General features: G+C 38.1%; 1 protein-coding gene across 15 annotated transcripts in view; it reads right to left on the minus strand.

The window, feature by feature from the left end:
- Window positions 1–23,727, minus strand: part of Lrrc7 (leucine rich repeat containing 7) — a 477,706-nt gene that overhangs the window by 210,710 nt on the left and 243,269 nt on the right. For 14 of the 15 annotated variants that reach the window (XM_052730896.1, XM_052730897.1, XM_052730901.1 and 11 more), the window contains 3 exons: window positions 23,587–23,665; window positions 12,288–12,377; window positions 9,334–9,390 (listed from right to left, as the gene is read on the minus strand). In XM_052730896.1, coding sequence (XP_052586856.1) covers window positions 9,334–9,390; window positions 12,288–12,377; window positions 23,587–23,665 — 226 coding nt within the window. Of the gene's footprint in view, window positions 1–5,046; window positions 8,437–9,333; window positions 9,391–12,287; window positions 12,378–23,586; window positions 23,666–23,727 lie in introns of those variants that run through there. The other variant, XM_052730909.1, reaches the window with a different exon arrangement.

The raw sequence follows: 23,727 nt of genomic DNA on the forward strand, positions 1-23,727 counted from the left end.
CATAGTACTTTAATACATCTAAATATTATAAACTCTGTTGTAAAGTATTTAACTATAAATTTTCCCAAGCATTACTTTCATCAACAATTATTCAAAAATGTTTCCTAGATTAAAAGAGATAATGACACTCAATCCTTCTCAAAATATAATTATCTGGTTCAGAGAAGGTAAAAACTCCAACAAGCCACAAGGGCCTGACTACAAACTCAGGCTGTGAAGCATTTGACTACTTACATACATCCCTGCTCTCCTCAGGTGAAAAAGAACTCAGAGTTCAGGTGAATCACTGTGAGACACTAAGCCTGGTGCTCTTCTGAAGCCTTCTGATTCTATCAGCCTGCAGCTTTTACCTCATGGTAAATGAAATGAGCAGGGCTCAGAGTGGCTATCGACTGGAGCACTCTGAACAGAGCAACTTAGATTCTCAGGTATAATCTGCTTTTTGTACTGTATCTCACATATCCTACCACCCCTTAGCTAACCACAATATTCTCAAATCTTAAGTTTACCAGGAAGGCTAAATAGAAATGTAGACTAGTTCACGTGATAGCTCATGATCTTTCTTTTCATGAACCTATGGACAGTTCATGTTTTCCACCTTATAGACTAGCCTAAAAATTGTACAATTACACTACATTGGAGTTTATGAGATGCTAATTATGTGCAGAATGTCAATCACCAAGTGAGGAAACCTGAGGCTCGTTAAGGCCAGAAGAACTGTCATGGCTTCCCCTGGGAAGCAAACTTGTCATCATGTCTGTTCCATAAAGAAAACCCAGAATGAGATGCTACTATGTTCAGCAAAACCATGCTGCAAATGGAAAGTGATAGGAACATGAGGTAATATGATTATAAAACACAAATAGAAAACAATTACAAAATCAGAATTGATAAAGACAGCAAGAATTCAGGAAGCTGTGGCTGACAAGGGAATTTTTTGCTGCACAGCACTGGAGAAACCCTCCAAGGGTTTCACTGCAATGAAGGTCGAGTACCATCCATCCACAACATGTTGATCAGAGAGGAGAAATAGCTGTGGTCCTACTGCCCAGATGAGAATCCACACTTGCTTCTGAGCTTTCCTTCAGTGTGTTGACAATGATAGCTGATATCAAAATCGAAGATGAAGGAAAGAAGAGTTTAAGGGAATGAGATCATAGCTAGTACATGGTACTCCAGCAAATCTGTCAATGAAGTAGCCTTGCAAAGAAGAATGAAAGATATTAACATTAAGTTTAAACAAGTATAATATACATTAAATTGGTGAATTGTCACTTGATACATAAGCTTGTTGGAAGGATACTTCGGGTGAGGAGGCCTTCTTTGTCTCAGACTTAAACGTCTTTATCCCCCCTACCCCCCGACTTTGCTCAGACTCAAGCATGTTTATTTCAAGAATCTGCCCAAACTTTCCATCCTGGGGATGGTTGACCCCTTATCTCTGTGACAGGGAGAAAGGAGAACAGGAAATAGCTAAGTTAAAAACATGGCGCCCTTGAGAACAGCCAATGGAGACACCCTTTCCAACAGAGATTAGTACTTATCCTATGTGATCGAAACTCTGGCACTGGGAAGGGGAAGCAGGAAGCTCATCATAGAGAAACTTTGTTCCTCTGTTAATTGGGATTCTGTAAGCTCCTGGTTTGATGATATTACTTCTCTTTGCTCTCTCTGCACTTCTACTGGATGTTACAAGTGCCTGATTTGATGGCTTTGCTTCTGTCTGTGGCTTCTGTTGTCTGCTGCCTGCTATTTATTCTTTTATTTTTGCTTTTCTGAATGCTGTATGAACTCACTCATTTGAAACCTAAAGTACAGCTGTAATAAGTAATTCTCTGGACAGTAAGAAACAACATGTTACTTGGAAATGAGTACTTTAGAAATCTGAGTGATAATTATGAATATAGATATTTATTTCTATGCAAAATATAACTACAGAGCACTAAATCTTTTACAATGGAAACATAGTGGCTTTTATACTTAGGCATCTTAGCTTATACATGTAAACTGTTCCCTTGATCCTTGTTGTGGGAGACCAGCTCCCACCTTTTAAAGGGTTCCTATGAGGAGGAGAGAGGAATAAGAAACTTTTACATAGAAAGGTAGCAGAAAAGAGACAGACAGAAACACAGGATAGCCTCGAAAGGACCTTGATCAAAACCCAGCGGCCCTTTCTGTCGCTTTGAAAGGGCTTTTTATAACAATGCCAAGGGGCGGAGCAAAAGATCCCCTTCCCCGCTAGATCAAAGCATACTGCACAGCCAAGTGCAGACCCTTCTAAACACCTGGTAACCTGAGGTCCACTCATTCCCCTATGCAGCCCTGCTGGGTAAAGCAAGCTCAGATCTCACTAGGAAACCTCTGTGGGTCTCCACACCCTGTGTCTACAAGTTTTCAGAAATGAAACTGTTAACTTTCTTTGTGTTGATGATGCTTTTATCCTTAGAAATTATCTTTGAAAATAACTTTTTAGAGTAAAATTTAATATTCTCTCTGGTATAATGTAAAAAGTTATAGCCACTATAAAAATCAGTGTGGAAACTGTGATGCACAATTTTGTCAGGAAATTAAGAATAGATCTGTCATGTGAGCCAGCAAATCTACTTCTGAGCCTGCCCAAATGAATCAAAATGAAGACCTCACAGTAATACATGAACTCCCATGTTGCTACATCAACATGTAAGATAGTCTTAGGATCAAAACACCTCAGATGTCCAGTGACGGTGAGTGGATAAAGACAAGGTGATGTGTACATGAGACAGAGTCTCATTCGGTCTTTAAAAAGGACATTCTTCATATGTGGCAGAATGGATAGATATGTGGAGTGCCCAAAATCAGTCACAGTGAATCATTCTGCTCAGTGTGTCCCTCAAGGTGTAATTGTCAGCTCCATCTGAGTACGAGAGGAAGAGAGAGAGAGAGAGAGAGAGAGAGAGAGAGAGAGAGAGAGAGAGAGAGAGAGATGTATGTGCATGTGTGCACATGTATGTGTACATGTGTGTATGTGTGTGTGCATTGTGCATGTGTTGTGTATATGTGTGTGCAAGTGTGTGTGCATGTGTGTGTGTATATGTGCATGTGTGTTGTGTATGGGTTGCTAGGCATTCACATATCAGGAAGAACGTAGTGTTTCTGAAGTTCAGTTTACAGTGGGAAAATCACTTAACAGCAGCCGCGATGCATAAGGAATGAAACATACAAACAGGAGACCCTCCCCTTACTAGTTTATGTATCATAAACTGTTGAGCATTTTCAGATTTTTCTTTGCATACTAGGAGATTTACCCTTTAAATTTACAGGTAATTAGAGACTTTGCAAATGATAATGGGGTATATTATTATTAACAGCTCCAGGGGAGCTTTCCTCAACAAAGTCCTCTTCTTGAGTGGATATGCCAACAAATAATTCTTTGTTTAATTTTTCCTCTGGACAATTGATTGGAGGCATTTTGAGGGGGTTCCCCTGTAGTATATTAGGTATTTTGGTGTGTCTTATTTTATAAACTGCCAAATAAGTTATTTTTAGGTGAAAATAGAAAAATGAAAATTAGCAATGGGTCACAGAAATATGCTAAACTATAAGATACCATCTTACACCTGTCAGAATGGCTAAGATAAAAAACATTGAAGACAGCTTATGTTGGAGAGGATGTGGAGCAAGGGGAACACTCCTCCACTGTTGGTGGGAATGCAAACTTGTACAGTCACTTTGGAAATCAGTGTGGTGGTTTCTCAGAAAATTGGGAATCAATCTTCCTCAAGACCCAGCTACACCACTCTTGGGCATATACCCAAGGAATGCTCAATCATACCACAAAGACACATGCTCAACTATGTTCATAGCAACGTTATTTGTAATAGCCAGGACCTGGAAACAACCTAGATGCCCTTCAACTGAAGAATGGATAAATAAAATGTGGTACATATACACAATGGAGTACTACTCAGCAGAGAAAATGACATCATGAGGTTTGCAGGCAAATGGATGGAACTAGAAAATATCATCCTGAGTGAGGTAACCCAGAATCAGAAAGACAAACATGGTATGTACTCACTCATAAGTGGATGCTAGGTGTAAAGCAAAGGACAACCAGACTGCAACTCACAACTCCAGGGAGACTAGATACTAAGGAGGACCCTAGGAAAGACACAGGGATCACTCAGTGATGGAGAGATGGATGAGATCTACATGAGCAAGCTGGGGGTGAAGGGGGGTAATGGAGGGCAAGGGACAGGGGAATGAGAGCTTAGGGGAGTGGGAGGTTCGAGCTGGATCAGGGACAGAGTGGGAGAACAAGGAAAGAGATACCATGATAAATGAAGGCACCATGGGAATAGGGAGAAGCAGAGTACTAGGGAGGTCCCCAGAAATCCACAAAGTTACCTCCACTATAGACTACTGGCAATGGTCGAGAGAGTGCCTGAGCTGACCTACTCTGGTGATTGGATGGCTGAATACCCTAACTGTCATCATAGAACCCTCATCCAGTGACTGATGGAAGCAGATGCAGAGATCTCAGCTGGGTCCCAGGCAGAGTTCTAGGAGTCAAATCGAAAAGAGAGAGGAGAGATTCTATGAGCAAGAGTTATCGAGACCATGATTGGAAAGAGTACAGAGACAACTAGCCAAACTAGAGGAGACACATGAACTGTGGACCAATAGCTGAGGAGCCCCCATGGTACTGGACTAGGCCATCTGGATAAGCGAGACCGTTGTTTGGCTTGAACTGTTTTGGGGGGGCCCAGGCAGTGAGACCAGGACCTGTCCCTGGGGTGCATGAGCTGGCTTTTTGGAGCCTGGTGCCTATGGTGAGACACTTTGCACAGCCTTGGTGCAGGGAGGAGGGGCTTGGACTTGCATCAACGGGGTGTACCGGGCTCTGCTGACTCCCAATGGGAGACCTTGCCTTGGAGGAGGTGGGAATTGGGGGTGGGTTGGGTGGGAAGGCTGAGGGGTGGGAGGAGGGAGGACAGGGGAGGACAGATTTATATATCTGTGGTTGATATATAAAATGAATAGAAAATGTCTTAATAAAAACAAACAAACAAAACAAAACAAAGTTTATAATTAAGATCATACAGATTCTACAGCCCCTTTCAGGTTCTCTGCAGAGTCCATTACCCAGAAGATATGGTTCTGTGTTGGATGCCTCTGCCACTTTAAGTCCCTTCTTTCAATGACCTCTAAGGCTTCTTACCTACCATGTTCATTGGTCTTTCCATTTTAGAGCTGTTCACAGGCTTACTTCTGGATTTGCATGGCTCAGGGAGACTCATTTGATGTCATCAGATTCCTATATAATTTTCCATATGGAAACAGTCAGGAGACACCAATATTCAGTCCGTATGTCAGTGTCCCCAGTGTGATTCATTAAGTCAGACTCCTGCTTGTTTACAGTTGTCCACCATGATGCAGGAAGGAAAAAAAAAATCAACAGCGACAAAAGGGGAGAAAAACAGAAACTCAGTCTTTTCCTCAGTGTCACTTACATCTTCTGATGATCTCATTTACAAGTAAGTGAGGGGTCAAATCATAAGAAGAACTTCAAAGGGCAGAGTGAGATGATCTGCAAATTAGGGTGGTTTCATGTGATGCGAGGGGAAGATGCTGAAGAACAGCACTGTCCATGGGGTGATCAGCCAAGCAGGACTGGCCTGAGGAAATCTCTGATGCAGAAGCAGCAGTGGCATGGTTCTCAGATAGACACACAAATAGGTTGTGAGCTCTAGAAGACAGAAACTTTGTTCCTGACTAAAGATCCCAGCATGTTCTTGTAGAGAGGCCGTGCACGGCCGCGCCTCAAAGATGGCGCCGGCGTCCGGCTTCTGCCTTCCCGATGGCAGGTGCTCCTTATTTGGCTAAGGCTAGGATCTGGCTTGCTTCCGCACACCTGGACCTAATCTGGCTTGCTTGCGTATGTCTGACCCTATCGGCATTGTCCACGTGGCACTACGGGGTTGATTGCCCAGTGGCTATAAAGGGCGTGGGCTGGCTTTCCCCAAGAAGAAGATCGGAGGAGATAGGAGATCAGAGTGAGAGAGAGAGAGAGAGAGAGAGAGAGAGAGAGAGAGAGAGAGAGAGAGAGAGAGAGAGAGAGAGAGAGAGAGAGTGAGAGTGAGAGTGAGAGTGAGAGTGAGAGTGAGAGTGAGAGTGAGAGTGAGAGTGAGAGTGAGTGAGAGTGAGAGTGAGAGTGAGAGAGAAGAAGAAGATGGCTTTCCCCGGGGTCAGAAGATTGTTCAAGGTTCCTGAATAAACTGCTTGGAGAAGAGCCTGGCGTTGCGTCTTCCTTGCTGGTCGAGGTGGACGCGACATGTTCTCTGTGAGTTAGCTTTCTATATCCTATGCCGAGGATGCACTGTCATAACTGAGCTGCAGGCCAGTCAAGCTGAATAGCACATATTTCTGCAGTGGCCACTGGTCATCCCATCTCTTGGAGTCACTCATGTCTTCTGCATACTCCAGGGTACCAAAACTCGGAGACCAGCAGCATGTGATAGAAATCATGGCATATCACTTTTGAGATCAAATTATAAAAACATCAAGGCTTCCCCTGCCTCTTTCTTCTATCCCTCCCCCCTAAGTTCTGAGAGAAGCTAACTGCAACTTGAGAGTAGATTTATATGCCTAAGACCCAACCCCTTCACCCACAGCCAGGCAGAAACACACTTGCCAAGCACCCTAGAGAGCACAGATGCAGATCCCAGACAGAGAGGGCTCTGAGCAGCTGCAGTCCAGCCAACAGTTGGGCTCTCACATTCTGAGATGCCCTAAAGGATCCAGAAGCTGCTCTTTCAATTTTGACACCCTGTTGCTCTTATAACAGAAACAAAGGATGAAAGGATGGAATAGACAGGTAACTATCCATAAATGAAATGAAACAAACAAAGGCAGTTTCCCTTCACATCTAATATCCATTTGAATGACTAGTCCCACACTTTTTGATCAACACTCAGAACACTCAGTTAAGCAGATAATTATTTGTGTTGTAAGAAAAATGGTATTGTTGAATCTCAAGTTGTTTGCTGTCCTCTGTTACCACGTCCAGCGCTGACCTGATTGCTTCAGTGAGTTTTTAAGCACATGTTTGAAGGCTTAACTCTTACCCCTTTTTGATTCACCTACAGGATAGCCACAGGGACATCACAAGGAGATGGACAGCTTACACCTGTGCTTTAAACCAAGACACAGATCCTAGATTCTGCACACAGAAAGCCCATCACATTGTTACAGGAGTGCATTCTAACCTTTAATATATTACAGTTCTTATATACTTTGGCTTTTCCTATAGATTGCCAGGCATTTGTAGCCTTTAAGACATAATAAGACATGAAAAATTTAAAGACCCATAAATGGTCAGCACTTTGCATGTAATGCCAAGAAAACCATAAGCTCTCAATTCTCAAGCACTTATTTTGAAACTAAAATTGTTTTTCTGAAAACTACATTCAATTTTTTTATTGGAAAAACAGACTAAAGGAATGTACAAAGCTCTCATGTACCTCTAAGTTACAGGTCCAGATAGATGGTGATCAAGTAGTAGGCTATGCGTGGAAACAGTTTATTTTATTTAACAGACGTCTTTATGCAGTTTTCATTCCATAGATGTCAAAACTAAAGCAAAGCACCATGAATTCTCTGTCTCTATTTTGCTTCTTAGATTCTTGTTGACATAGCATATAACACATTTTGAATTGCAAATACCTCTGAAAATGTTTTTTAAATATAAAAGTTATAGCTGTGACATACACAGCAGTCTACCAAAGACACCCAGTGTCCTTCTCTAAGAAACTTTGAAGTTTTACATTTCCAAACAGTCCAGACATATTGTTCAACCTAATTTAATTTTATTTACTACTAGGCAGCATTCTGAAAGCCTACAGAACACCCACACATCAATTAAGAGTACTGTTACTCATTGCCTACAAAGTCCATACTTTATATTAGATTATAGCTTACATATTACAACTTATATCAAAAATGCTAAAATACTTACAATCTGTATCAAATTTATTTTATATTTTAAACTGGAGCCCTTATATGAGGTCATTGCAACTTCTCTGCACACTCAGTGTTTTATCCTAGAACTGAATATGTACAATCAGATGTAAGCAATGACTCCTCTTCCATCTTGGTTTGTGTTCCACCTAGCTGTGTTTTTGCTTTCAAAGCAACAATCAAAAGCTGTCCATATGAAACAGTAGCAATAGCTTTCTGTGCAGGAGACCAACACTTGGGCACACAGCACCTCATTTCTACCTGTCTAGGATTCCAGTCTAGGGAAGGCATTACTTACACACAGGATGCTGCAGTATGGAGCACATTCCTCCTTTTGAAGCATTCGTCTTAACTGCCACATGGGGAAAATCACACACATGGTTTTGTGTCTGTCTAAGCAGATTCCAGAGCATGGCTGGGACTCCTCATCAGATCCATGCACTGCATATCAGTGATGAAATGTTCATGCATTGCATCACACATAATTGCACTTAAGTTAATTTATCAGTATATGTATTCGCTTAGGGAATAATTTTAAAAAGGAAAAATTAAGAGTAAGTTTTAGTTCAGCAGAGGAATATGTCTAAGCTTTGTTGAAAGTTTGGAAATAAACTGATATACTTGATGTCTTGTAGAATGGAAGGAAAGCAATAAATACTAACACGGTATACAAACAAAGCATATCACTTTACGCAAGTGAAAAAATATTACAAATACATTTTGATATTGAAATGCAATTATTCTTATACAACACAAACCCTATTACTATACATGAATGAAGGAAAGCAGGGGGGAGCAGTATTTTACAAAGCTGCATAAAATACGCTTTGGCTTTAAAATGTCCTGTATATTTATATATACCGTCTTTCAAAAAAAATGGGCAAAAAGGAACAGTTTGTAAGAATATGCAAATATAACCCTTTCTTTTTTACTTGTTGAACCACTTTAGAATCTTTTGAAAAAATTTTAATCTTTTTTTCCCTTAAAAGTCTCCAGCTTTGATGTAAGACTAAACTATCACAACCCACAGTTTAACCTGCAGAGTGAAGCACCCTAGGCCGAAGCTTGGGAAACTGTTGTGGAAATGACAGATGCTGGTTTAAGTTCTTGGCAAGGCTCTTCAGCCATGAGCAAGACCTTTACCAGTGAGCAGGTTTACAAAGCAGCAAGTCTACTATTTCATATAAATCTACACAGTTTACTGTAGAATTTGACCTTTAGTAAATGTGTAGAACAATTCAGTAAAAATGGCAAAGCTGCCAGAATAAAAGTGAGAAGCCATTTTTCCTGGTAGTGAAAAATCACAACGGAAACTTTGGAAAAGGTGTAGTCACTTACTTTGGTAGAGTTTTCAAGTGATTTTCTCTTAACTCCAAGATCCTCAATTTGACAAGTCTATAGAAAAGAGTTTTTAAAATTACTTTTTAAAACCACTATTTCTATATAAAAAACATTCACATGGCAAGGTGAACAATCACTAACACTAATTAGACAGAAATATTCAGCTGTTTTTAGTATTGAATCAGATATCTTTTTATTTATTTTTTTAATGTGTATGGGTATTTTGCTTGCATGTGTGCCTGTACACCATGTATGTGTCTGTGCTAGATTTTAAAGAAATATGCGAACTGATGATGAGCAGGGTTGCATCACCACTGGCCAACGTAAAACATTTTACTAAAACCAAAGATATTTGTTATATCTTTGAATCCCAGCCTTCTAAGTTTCTAATGTTCCATAAAAGTACATTCACTTTTATATTTAATAAATATGTTAATTGAACAGGTTATTGACTATCTTTTAAATTTCAGGTGTTATGTTCATTGGGATATAGCAATGTTTTTCATCGACAGACCTGAAAGGCAGACAGAATATTCCAGAGGAAAGAGCCTTCAGCTTAGTGTGAAGAAAGATGAGAATACATTCTGTCTCTATGTTATTCATGTTAATCAACTCCATTGCCCTTCTAACTTTAGTTTCCTCATCAATAGCATTAAATCCTTGGGTTGAATATTTTAAATGACGTCATGCATATAACACATAATTCCTCACACCAGAAGTTGTGGTCACTGTTTGTTCTTTCTGATCTTACTAAAGGCACAATGGGATCACTTCTGTGTGTTATGTTTATTGACACTTTAGCATTTCCAAAAGGGTTTGTACTTGGGAACCCAAGGGTCTTCTGTCTGTGAGTGTTGAGCGGAGGATACTGTTTTCACCCTTTTGCTGCTTGGGTTACCACTGTGCTCCAGAAGGGAACCTCACACATGATGACATGTGAGTTGCTTTCAGGAACACACTGTTATACACAACTAGACTGAATCTTGTGTTTGTTTCCTACAAGTTACCGTAAAACAAATACTAATTGGATTTTCCAAAATCTTAATTTTTAAGGAAAAAAATCTCACTAATTAAACAACTTCACTTGTCATCTATCTTTAATACACTTTTAGGTATTTATCTAAGCCTCTTTCCTTTTCCTCCTCTCAAGTTCTCAATTTAACTTTTAATTTAATTCAATTCTTTATGAAATTACATGCTTCAGTGCACAAACGCTCCACTAGTGAGAGCTCCTTAGCAATCTGAATCCTCACACCCCAGCTGTGCTTGCATGATGATATGAATGTATTCAGTCTTTTAAGGGTACAAAGTTTGGGGCTGGAAGAGAATTTGAGCATTCTTTTGTCAAACCACCTATCTGAAGGTGGAAAAACTGCTTAGATTATGAATTATTTATTATAAATAAACATTATGTTATTAAACAGAGCAAATTTTGACATCTTATGAAAAAACTTAAATTCTAATTCAAAGTAGCTTTTGTATTGGTATTATGTGTCCTCTAGGTCTAAACCTCATACTCATTTTAGGACTACTTAAGGAAAAATGACAAAAAACAAGAAAATCCAAACAAAATGTGTCTTAGGGAATCAAATATTTTTTGACTTGTTCATTTTAAAGTTCATTGTAATGTACTTGATATACCCGAAGGATAATTTTAGTTTATAAGGGTAGATGGGGAAACACTCTTTTACAAATCCATGACTTAAAAAATTTCCTTTGTGTGTATGGTTCAGGATGATGTGATACCTTCAAGTGAAAGAGTCATGTTCCTGCATTTACAGTGTGAAAGGGAGATCACTCACTGTGTTAGGAGACTTCATCACCCCAATTAATGTCCTACTCATCCCTGTCAAGAGGCAGGTGCTGAATTACACCCACTTAGCCATTTTCACAGTTTCAAAATGATCAACCAAAGCTGACAATGATGCTAGAATGTCTTTGGTGTTTGTGACACATATGTTATAAAAGCAAATACTCTTGGAAGATACTGAAACAAATACGAATAAAAATCAAAGTCATCCAGAATTTTATTCTTTTATTTCATGCATTTATATTGGAAAAACAGTTTATACATTTTCTATGACACCTTCCTAGCCTTATCTAGGGTTAGTAAATGCTTTCCAAGACTATCAATTTCTGCACAACACTGCCACATATGAGCACCACAGTAGAGCTAGCCAAACTCCTATGTGATTTCATAGTTTTCATTTTGAAAATAGTAAAAAAATATACTGTCTACAAAATCCAATGATGGCATGAGACATTTCCAGTAATAAATTTAAAAGGCAATGGTCATAACTATTTTTGAAATTCTTTAAGCATATATTATTACCCTCAATTATGTAAGTTGGTTTCAGAAGCTAGGACAAGTAAAATCTTTGGTTTAATTTTCACTGTATCAAATATTTATGGAGATAAACATTTCTCCCGTATTCACTATCTATTTCCATTTTATCATAAGCTGCCTGTGCAGTTACCCACATACTTCCCAGTATCATGGTTTTCATGCTCATTTGTAAGGACTCTTTATATATTAAGGATGTTATTTGCTTTTTTATATAATGAAATATTTTCTATTTTATGTTTTTTTGATTTATTCCATCTGAAAAGCATTTAGATGAGAAGCAAAGTCTGTCTACATATTTATAATGCTGTACTTTGCTTCCTGCCTATAAAGGAATTTTGTCCAAGAGCCACGAACAGCCTCCTCCTGCATTTGTTCATATTATCTGGACTTTCTTTTTTTATGTTTAATTTTAATTCACCTAATTTTTTATGATATGTGAAGACATCACATCATTTTATGTTAATTATTATAGAATATTTAATTAACATTTATTGTGTACTAATGAGACCCAACTTTAACCAGCACTGCTGTGCACATCCTGGTACTGGTAAAACACTTAGCAGAGGCAAAATGAGATTACACAGGTTATATCTCTTATGCTTACCTTCCAAAATTAGCTGGAAGAAATTCAAGGAAGGCATCATTCAGGTAGAGCTGGGTCAGGTTAAGAAGCTGCGTGAAGCCATCGGGTAGTCTAAAAGGGAGTTAGAGTTTTGGTCACTGCATCAATGTTGCTATAGAAACAGCAAAAATATCTTAGAGAAGGAGAAAGAGAAATGAAATATGTCTTTAAACTCTCCTTTGGTGTGAGTAATGGGAGAATTTATTGGACATACAATTACAGCTGGAAGTTTTACAAATTTTGTCTGTTGTTAAAATAAATGATCCCTTCTCCCCTCCATGCTGCTCTCTGAGCTGACACTGATGTCATTGAGAGCTGGAATCTCATACTGTTGGCTGCACCTTCTGCACTGGCCAAGACATTCGTATGTAAATCTCAAGCCCAATGACCATGTGACTTTGAGATGAACAGGCCTTTCCTACTAGAATAGTCACATCAAGTCAGGCGAAGACTTCTCAATGGCATCAGTCATTAACATTTCCCTACAGTTTATCACCATGATGGCGAAGCCTGCCCCATGTGAAAATGGGCTAAACTGACTCCAACTCCAATAGCTTCTTCAATGCCAGCTTAATATGTATATATAGATGAAAAGTTGGTTTAAGACCTGTTAATTAAAGATGACAAAGACATTCGGAAGATATTTGAATAGAATCATAATGGCTGTAAGTGACATTGAAAAGTAAGAACAACCTTGGTAGAATTTTAGAAGTTAAATGAAATAATCATTTGAAACATTAAATCTTTCCCCTTTTTGTTTAATTGAAATATTCTCCAGGAGACTTTTCCTTGGAACAATATTGGATTTTTCTTATAACTTTATTTCTATTTTAACACTTTACTATCTTTATCTATAGTCTAATCTGGGTTTCATTCTTCTATAAAATATTTCTAAGTTGACTTTTCCTCACTTTGTAATCTTCTCCCCTGTGGTGACTGCTCCAGTGTTTCTGGCCTGCAGTCTTCAGATTTCCTCTGCCCTTCACTCTGAGTCCCAAGCTGCTTACCAACTACTGTCATCACTGACAGACCTTCCTTTAGCTTCTATTGCAGCCTCCTCACATCACTTCTGGAATACAACATGGGTGTTCCCCTCATCATCTCTCCCCTTCTGCTCAAACTTTCTTATGAAATGTTTTCTCTATGTAAAAGAACAAGTGTTCATACACAGTGAAGAAACAGAGCTAGTACTGTGGATGCCACCCATGACCACCTTCTAGTTTGTCTCTCTACTGTGTAGCCCTGGCTGTCCTGGAACTCTCTCTGTAGACCAGGCTGGCCTTGAACTCAGAGACCTACCTGCCTCTGCCTCCCACGTGCCGAAGCATGTGGCAATTCCTGGCCTATCTTACAAACTCTTAGATGTTCATTGCTCTATTTTTTTAAGACTTTTACTGTGTAGCTATTTAGCTCCCTAAAAAGAAACCTGTTTGTTGTGTTTGCATGTTATATACATCAAATCACACTGTTTATATTTTTTTCTGAGGCTTTTTGAAAAACAACTTTATACTCTTCAGATTCATTCACTTGGACGGTAAATGTCTTAGAAAATCCTATCATTATATAGACATAGCACAGATTATTTAGCATTTTCCTGTAAATGAATGATAGCTATTTCCAGGTTTTACCTTTGTGGTCACAAATGTTGCTTCTGTGAAGTCATTTGAACACATATCCCAATGCTCCTTTACTAGAGTTTGCATAAATGCTGTTCCCGAAAACAATATTATTGAGTTGTAGGGAATGCAAGCTCAATTTTACTAGGGATAGCCAAATTTTATTCATAGCTCCATCCTTTTATAGCTCAAAGCATCTGTATAGGAGCTTCCTTTTTTGTATCCCTCTTTTCTTTATTTCATACATGTGGGTGTTTTGCCGACATATGTATGTGCACCAGGTGAATACAGTGCCTGAAGAGACCAGAAGGGGGCGTCTGGTCCCCGAAAATCAGAGTGAAAGACTAGGTGCCAATAACAGAATCCAGGTCCTCTGCAAGAACAGCTTATGCTCTTAACGCCAAGCCATTTCTCCTGTCCCTTTGTGTTCTTCTTGACACTTGGTTTCATTAGGTTTTTGTTGTTGTTGCTGCTGGCTTTTTTAAATCACTTTTGTAAACTTGGTAATGTAATAATTTACTTCTTATTAATACCATGATTGATAATTTAAATGATCAATGATAGTCAGATTTTAATTTTCATCTTCTGTGGAAAACATATTTATTCATTTTGGTTGTTTTACTGCATCTCTACCCTGACTCCCAGCCTGTGGCTTTCTGCACATTGAGTCCAACAAAGTCCCCTGCAAGACTGTGTCTTCAGCTAGGGCCTCAGAGTACTCTAGGGGCAGTTCTCAGTCACTGTGGAGCAGGAGTGAGTCTCCTCTTTCATTTGCCTTGTCTACAACTCTGGAGAGTTTTATGTCCTTGAAGCATCCCCCTGAGACTGAGTCCAGTGGAGATCTTGAATACTTGATAACACATTTCCTGGGACTGTTGCCAGCACATTCTGCCTACATTCACTCTAACAGCTGCTTTTTGTCAACCCAAACTAAACACAGAATTCCCTTCTTGGAAATAATTTTCTTTTATTATTTTTTATTAGCACACTGATTATGCAGATGGGCAGGCTTCACAGTGACATCTCCTTCCATGTAAGTGTCAGCTACAGATTTTGTCTGCTCCCCCTGCTCCTGTCTCCATCTCTTCTTAGCCCCTAACAGTTTCTCTTCTACCTTCAAGTCTTCTGGTTTTTCTTTTTATTCATAGCAAAAGCTTTTACCAAACAATTCCAATTTATTATTTTATTACTTTTTAAAGTTAAAAACCATTATTATTATTTATTGTGGGGAGCATGCATGCTACAGTGTGTATGGCTATCAGAGAACAACTTTGTTTTTCCTTCTGTTTTTGAGTGGGTTCTGGGGATTGGGTTCAAGATACCAGATTTGTGAGTCAAATGCTTTACCCACTGAGCCAGCTCTCTGGCCCTATTTTTTTGAGGCAAACAGTATCTGGCTATACATTCCAGACTGGCCTTGAATTACTGCATAGCTCAGGCTGGTTTCAAAGTGAAATCAGTCCTCTTGCCTCAGTCTTACCAGTACTGGGGGTTACTGGCATGTTACAAGCAGACCTGACTACAGCTTTATGCACAATAGTTTGATATGGACTTGTAGTGATTCTTAACAAATTCTCAGAGCACTGATTTTATATTTGTTATTTCATTCTGCAATTATCTTGCTCCAGCTTGAATTTAGAGTGGGTTTGTTTTTGGATATAGCTTCCAGGAGGGTATTTTCATAATTTTATTCTTTAGGAAAGAGGAATTCATGAAAACAAGAAAGGGGGGGAGGAGATGATGGGGGCTTTAGAGTATAGAGATGAGTAGAGACCCCAGGCAGAGACTGAATTCAAAGTGAATTCATGGGACAGTGTTAGGAGTCAACATCTGAGAATATGTGTAGGAGACTGCACCTAGAGAGTTTTGAATTCTCACCTTAAAGGTATGGCTTTGATCCTACAGAAAGCAACTTCAATGAATAGCTACTGTTCTTCATATCTCCCTTTCCATGAACTGGAGCCCGCATGCATACTACATGGAAGTTTTCTGGCAGTGGCACAGAGGTTACACAGATTTCTAACGAGACCTGGCCACTGCCTTTCTTTGATATCACAAAAAGGAATTGGTTATGACTTTAGAGAAAGGAAGAGCCATAAACACATGTAAATATGAAGGAAAGAAAAACCAGACCCTGTCAATTTATCTCTACGGTCACTTCTAGATGAGAGTGGAGGCGCACTCCTATAACACTCTTGTGTGTGGTGAGATAGGAGGATTGTGAATTCAAATTTATCTTGTGCTATCTAACAAGGTTCTGTCTCAATAAAACAAAGGGAAAAAGTCATTGCTAACAAAAAAGACTGAAAACATGAACTTTCTAGCTATGGGAAAGTTTGTAGTATGGACCTTCCTCAGTCTTTTTTCTGTAGGTGTCAATAAACGGAATCTTATTTTTCACTCTGATCAACAATTTGCTTCCTATTAATGCTTCTATGGCAATGTTTGCACAACTTGGAAACTCATAATGATAGAGAATTTCCATTAGGTTTAAAAATTGACCATGTGAATCTGATTTAAAATAAAAATTTGGACTTGCAAACATAAATTGTGTGAAAAAACAGTATACAAAGTAACATTATTTTAAGCCTAGTTATACACATATGTGCTGACAGTTTACATGAGTCTTTCTACTTAAAAACACAGAGTTGGGGGTGTTAGTGTGGTGTGGTGCATTTGTCAGGGCTGTATTTTGTATCCCAAGTCACTTTAGTAATAATTCACTGACTAATCACTCTACATGAAATAGAAAATTAATCTCTTCTTGTTTTCCGCATAAAGTTCTCACATATCCAGCAGTAAGCTTCTAGCAATTGCTTGTAGTAGCACTGAGAATTTTCTGTTGTTAGCAAGGATAAGTCACATAGTACTTCAGGGTAAGAAGTCTCCTAAACTGCCTCATACTGTACTGTGAAAATAGAAACAATAAGGTATTATATTTGTGATATATGTAGTCAGTAAATTTACTCAAGACAACTTTTGGCTTTTATTAACTTTATGGAACAACTGTAGTTTCTAAGGGACTAATCTCACTGATGAATCCTACTGTTTTCATCTCAGAAAACTATTCAGTGGAAGCTAATATCATACACAGTAAGGAACATTTGATAGTAAAATGACTTTATGCTCTTTAAATAACTGATGGTTTTTCAGAGTTGGTTGATTTGTTAAAGTAAAAGTGTTGAATATTAAACAATTCTGCTACATGAACATTTTCTTTTTTAACTTCTTGAATTAAAATGTATGTGTTCTATCTACAATAGAGGACAGACAACAGAGAATACAGACACTTATACATGTAGAGACACTTGGACATGCAGTACTGGAACTAGAGCCCAAAGCCCAAAGGGTTTGAACTGCAATTCTGCTAATATCTGTGTGGTATTTGAAAATAACTTCAATTATCAGACTTAGTTTCCTCACTTGTAAACGATAATTCTAGCACCAGTTACTTAGCTGTGCTTCCCCAACCAAATGCTCTCTTGTTCTGTGGTGAGGACCAGAAATAACAACCACATTTCTTCTCGTTAGTCTTTTTATTCTTTCCTTATTGACTAGAATGCTGTTTTAAATATTTTTATAACTGCTTATTTTCATCACTGGAGCAAGAATTTTCAGATTGACTGCAGACAACTTTGCTTCAGCCTTCTTTTTTCTTATGTTTTTTTTAGAACCTAAGTAAAATGTATTTTAGACACCAGACCTGAATAGACTGGTTAAGCCCCATTGAAGTAAGTTTTATATGTTGTAATTAAAGAGTCAATGTAAAAACTTCTTCTTTAATTGGGAAAACATTTTATATATAAATACTTTTATATATAAATGAAATTAACGTAAGATATTATAGAACATTTAGAAAAGTAATAGAAAAGTGAACTGCCACCCCACCTCCTTTACACAGCCCTGATTTGCATTTCATCTGTTTTTTCTTTAAAAAATATTTTGTTATTTTTTAACAATAAGAAAATTTGTTTTAACTGCATTTTTATTTCTCCTTTTATTTTACAATTATTTTTCAGCTTTGTTGTATAAATAGTAGCTAAATAATTTATAGATCATCTTCAGACACTTCTTTGAGTGAAAGAGGGGTTTGTGTTAATTGGGCCCTGGGATGAACACCATGATAAGTAGAGATCATGCTGTGTAGCCTTTATACCCACAGGATGTTGCACAGTAACATATTACTGGCTTCTATGTCATTGAATTCTGAATATTTATTTTTAGTTTATTTCTATCTTATGTGCATGTTATGTGTGTGTACATGCCCATGAGCACACATGCAGAGGCCAGAGGAAGACATTAGGTATCTTTCTTTATTACTTTCCATTCTATACTCTTGGGGTATGGTCTTTTTCTGAACCCAAAGCTCTCCATTTCGCCAGTCTGGTCTGTCAGAGAGCTCTTAGGATCTGCCTATGTTTGTTCTTCAAAGTTGGTGTTATAGGCACACGGTGGCACTCCAGCTTCTGTGTGGGAGCTGGGATTTGAACCAGGTCCTCATGCTTGCACAAGAAGTGCTCCTCTTACTGGCCCATCTCCCCAGCCATATTCTGAATGTTCTTAAAAGTTGAAAATATATCTTTGGTTCATAGTAACGATGTTTCATAGTGAAAAGAACCAGGGAGTTAAACACTAGTTTCAGTTGTTTATTATGGAAAAGGCAGTAACAGTAACTGCATACTTAGTGAGGTTGTGGTGGACACTAAAATGAAGTTATGTAGCTAGAGACCAGAGAGACAGGAGGTTCTTTGTAAATGTTGGGCTCTGTTTTCTTACAGAGTAGTTATTTTCAGGTTTATTTTGATTATGTTCACTAACAGCCGAGAGGAAAGCAAAGTAGTGACTCCAAACACCAGTGTTTGCATCACTTAATATTTCATAAAAATTTTTAGGAAAAATTTAAAAATTAATGCAGAAAAATCAATAAAAGCAAGTCTATCTTTTGAAAAGACCAATTAAACTTAAAAATTGCTAGTCAGAGTGATCAAGCCAAACAATATGACTCAAAGCCAGTGATGAAAGAGAGAATAACACCAGACCTACAGAAATAGAAGCAGTGAAGGACCAAGAAAAACAGTGAAAACAGCAAGGCATGACTTGTACAAAGTGCACAGATTCCTGAAAAACTGTTGCTGCTAACATCCCTGAAGGAGATTAGCTATTAAGGGACGGCTAACAGTCCTAGTGGGAACTCCAGAACTTATAACTGCACTAGAGAAGTCTGCCAATGCCTACTGAAGGGATAGAACTATATCTATGCAAATCATTATAGCAAATTGAAGAGAACATTTCCCAACTCACTTCATGAAATCAGTTTTACCTTGATATCAAACTGGACAAAGAAATTAGCAGAAACATCCAATGGGTATATCTCATGAAATCAACAGACCGAGCATTAATAGACATTAATAAACCAGAGCAATGGAGCATAATAATTCGCAATACTCATGACTGAATAGTTTGTCCTTTGGCAAACATGATTGACAGGAAACATTGAACAATGTCAGTCACCATGAAACCAAGAGAAGGAAACCAAGCGATCCCAGATCTTACAAATCAGCTTTGACTAAATTCAACAGCCAATGAAAATAAGCGCTCTGCAGAACAGCTACCAAAGGGATAACAGCTCTAGTGTGTGGTGGCCCTGTTGTCTCCTGCATTGGCAGGACTGGGGATTTCTTATCAGCTAACAGAACATGGCTGTACAATAGGGTTCCATGTTCATAATCATCTTCTTGACTCACCCTCACTTGTTGTTGACTTTGAGGAAGCCCGTTGCTAGGTAGCAAGTGGATCTGGGAATAATTATACAGTAGGGAGATGTTCCCTTTAGAGGTCCACAGTGTCTTTAGAGGTGGCCAGCAGAAATCTGGGATCTCTGCTTCCTATGTGAGGAGGGAATTCTACAACAGTCCAATTGAGCTCTGAAATGGATTCTTGCCCACCTAAGTCCCCTGAAAATACTGTTCAACTCTTTCCTTGGCTCCTGGAGGTGAGACTGTGAATCAGCAGCTCAGATTGGCCATGCACAAATTCCTGAACCAGAAACTCTGAGAAATGACAGTAGACAATGAACAAGCTGCTGTGTTTATGGCCATTTATTACACAGAAGGAAACTAATATAGATTTTGGTACTTGGAATAAGATCTCTGCTATAACAGCCTCCACAAAATGTGGAGCGGCTTTGGAACACAGAACAGACTGTTAAAATCCAGAAGCAGAAAAACAAACAAACAAACAAACAAACACAAGTACAGGCCAGGCCAGACAAAGGCTGTGTTTTCCTGTATGAATCTCACTTGGAAGACCTGTCAGTGAGGGTGTCAATGGAAGTGAAGATGGTTAAGGGACATTTCTTTAACCTGACAGAGGGTATATGTGAGAAAATAAGAAGCAACATCAGATAATGAAAAACCGACAGTGCTGTCTGTTTTTACTTCTTTATTCAATGTGAGAAGCAGTCCTACAAGACAAATAAGGCAAGAAAAGTCAATATTCAGCAAGTAGATAAAAACAATAAAAAACGACAAATTCACAGACAACATGATTGCTTACACAGAACCCCTCACCAAATGTCCAGAAACAGTTCAGTAGAATTAAGAGACAAAGTTTAGCTAGTTTTACACGTTATAACATAAATATATAAAAATCTATTGTATTTATATATATGGCAAAAACAAATAGAATAATAAAATTATCCACAATGTCATAAAAAACTCATGGGAATAAATAAGATATGTATTATTTACATGTAAAAATCTACAGAAATGGATAAAAGAAAACTTAAAAGATATGAAAAAGGTTTGGAGACATTTTTAGAGTTTAGCTTTTCAATATTTCTGAGATATTAATTCTAGCCAAATTGACCTACTTATTCAATGCAATCTCTGTCAAAATCCTGGAAAGCATTTATATCTTTGAAAAAACTGGGAATTTGATTGTGAAATTTATATAGAAAAGCAAAAGACATTGGCTAATTTGTGTGATCATGATAAAGGAGAAAGTTAATGAGGGCTCATATTACCCACTTCATGGTTTACAGTGCAGCTGTAATAATTGAGAGAGTATTAATGATGTACAGATAGGTATATATAGGTTGGTGTAACATAACAGAAAGCACAAATGGACCTAAATACATATAACCAGTTAATTTTCGTTGGAGGCACCAGCAGCCCTATTCAGGGTGGGCACCATTCCTAATAATGGATTGGGAGCAGTTGGGTACTCAGACATCAGAGAAAAGCCTCATGACCATTAAACCCTGCTGATATGCAGTGGCCAGCTCTTGTACAAACCATAAGCCAACAGGAAACCTTTAGTTAGAAAAGATCCAGAGCAAAGCTTAAGAGAAATGAGCAGGACTCTGAATTTTGCAAAGGTTTCTTAGGTAGGAAGCTAGAATGCATGCTATTAAACAGGACTTCATACAAACATAAAAGCCTCTCTATGAAGGGTGCTATTTAAGGGTGTGAAGGAACAAACCACAGAACTGGGACTCATACTTCACTTGGAATCTGAAAATAACTTATAATTCTGCATTAACAAGGCAAAGTCCAGAAAAAATTGAATCACTGCCAAAGAAACAATATATTTAATTAATATGCAGAGAAATATGCTGAATGGACACTATAAATATAAATTAAAACCACAAGGAGACAGCACATGTATTAGACTGACTGAAATTGCAGAAATGAGAACTTATAATAGTGGATGATGGTGAAAAAACATCCACCATTTGCAAAAATTTGTTTATTTCTTCTAAGCTCAAGTATATGAGTTCTTCACTCCCCATTGAACTATCCCAGGCATTTAACCAACATAAATGACATGTGAGCATGAATTTCTCAAATGTCTACACACAATTTCTACCAGCGATACTCATAAATAAATAATCTCAGCTTTCATTACGAGTCCTGTGATCTCTCTGAAATGGGATGTTCCTGCCAATAAAGGGACTGATGTGTAGACAAAGTGACAGCCAATAAGATGAATAAAAACAATCTGACACAGACACAAACCTTTCACAAGACATTCTGGAAAAGACAGCTGGGCTAGGGAAGGGGGATGTTGAAATGATTTATATTAATTTCAGTTAGTGACTAACCAACTCTCAAGATCTACTCAGTTGTTCACCTAAAATGAGGGGATTTTACTCAAATAACTTAAAAAAAAAAGTCTGATTTTGAAAATGGACACACCACTTAAAATTTACTTTTCTATTGATTGTGTTTTTATACACTCCCAAACTAGTTAATGTGTTAAATGTTTTTGATAAAATAGATAATTTAAAATATTTTACAATGTTAAGTATATGAAATGAGTTTGGAAGTAGCTACGATAAAACTAGTTTTTAAATTCTTAGTGATGTAATTTTTAATCTGGCTTCTACCCTAAAAGACTTGCTGTGATTACTGAATAATACAATGTATTAGAATATAGGAACTAAAGAAAACAAACAAATAGCAAACAATATACAAAGCAGATCAGCTCTTCATCTACCTCGGGTTGTGTGACAGTGTTGGGGTGAGAGGCTAGTGGCTCCATTATGTGGAGATGCTGAGAAAAACCATTTGGTGTAGAGTTGGGAAAACATTTTTCAGGCCTGGATTTGTTTTCCCTTCCATATTCTAATTTGAGGTAGAAACTCTGGTTTTGAAGCACATCACATTGTTTGATATATTGAGTTTTCTACTAGGGGCCTCAAACTATTTCTCAAGTCAGTCTATTGTGTCTGCTGCTGTAAAACTCTGACCAGCCTCTTTGTGTCTTTTGAAAATATTGCCCCCACTAAGCACTCTAGCCTCCTCTACTCATGTGGACAAAGTCCTGGAGGACTTCACTGTTACCTTCATGTAATTAAGAGGCCACTGCTCTCTGAACACCACCATTTGCATTCCAGGACCAGTCTGCTCCAGCCTTTTCCAGGCACTACTAAGATGTCAGTAGCCTTTCCAGATTTTATGTCTATTTCCATTTTACCTGAATGTTCAGGTTCAGGACTTATCAAACCCACCTGTTCCTCTTTCCACAAACCTCTCACTCTAGGACAAATTTGAGTCAGCAACATAGTCACATGTTGAGTTTCTTTTTCCTATGAGATTTCTTAACTAATAGATCTTGAACCACAAACACCTTTTTTTTTCTGCTAGCATCTTTATCATTCATATCTCTCCATCTACTATACTTTTAGGCTTTTCCCTTCACTCTTGCTGCTATTTCTGGGATCCAAGCACTTCTTATTTGGAGCCAGACCCAATTTCTTTGATGGGGACACTCAACTATTAAAGCATTTGTTGGCACCTTTAAACTTTCCTCTGTTTTGGATTTCCATCAGGTCCTTGATGCTGATTTCTCACCATGACTGTAACTAATGTCTGTTTTCTTAGTTTTGACTCTTATCCATGAAATACTGCTGAGAACTACAGAAAACCAATGCCATGGTATCTCAGAGTAATCCTATACTGTGCCAGTTGGGTTTTCCTTCATAGTCACCATGCTTTTAATCATCTTAATGAAATTTTGAGCTCTTGGTAGTTTTCCTACCATTCTGTTAACTGAGACAATTGATTTTACATTGAAAACTATTATCACAAAAGTTCTATTTAAGTACTATAAGCCAATGTAAGTACAAATAGAATATAAGTAAAATTTAATAACATACTCACTTAGAAATGGGATTGACACTGGCTTCAATAATGGTTAAACACTTACAGCACTTGATGTTTTCTGGAAATTCTTGTACACCTAAAAAGTTGGAAAAAAATGACTTGAGTTCATGAAGATATCCAAGCAAGGCTGTCAAAGCT

This window comes from Peromyscus californicus, unplaced genomic scaffold (assembly GCF_007827085.1).
Source record: "Peromyscus californicus insignis strain IS unplaced genomic scaffold, ASM782708v3 Scaffold_9__1_contigs__length_137607984, whole genome shotgun sequence".
In the NCBI taxonomy this organism is placed as follows: Eukaryota; Metazoa; Chordata; class Mammalia; order Rodentia; family Cricetidae; genus Peromyscus; species Peromyscus californicus.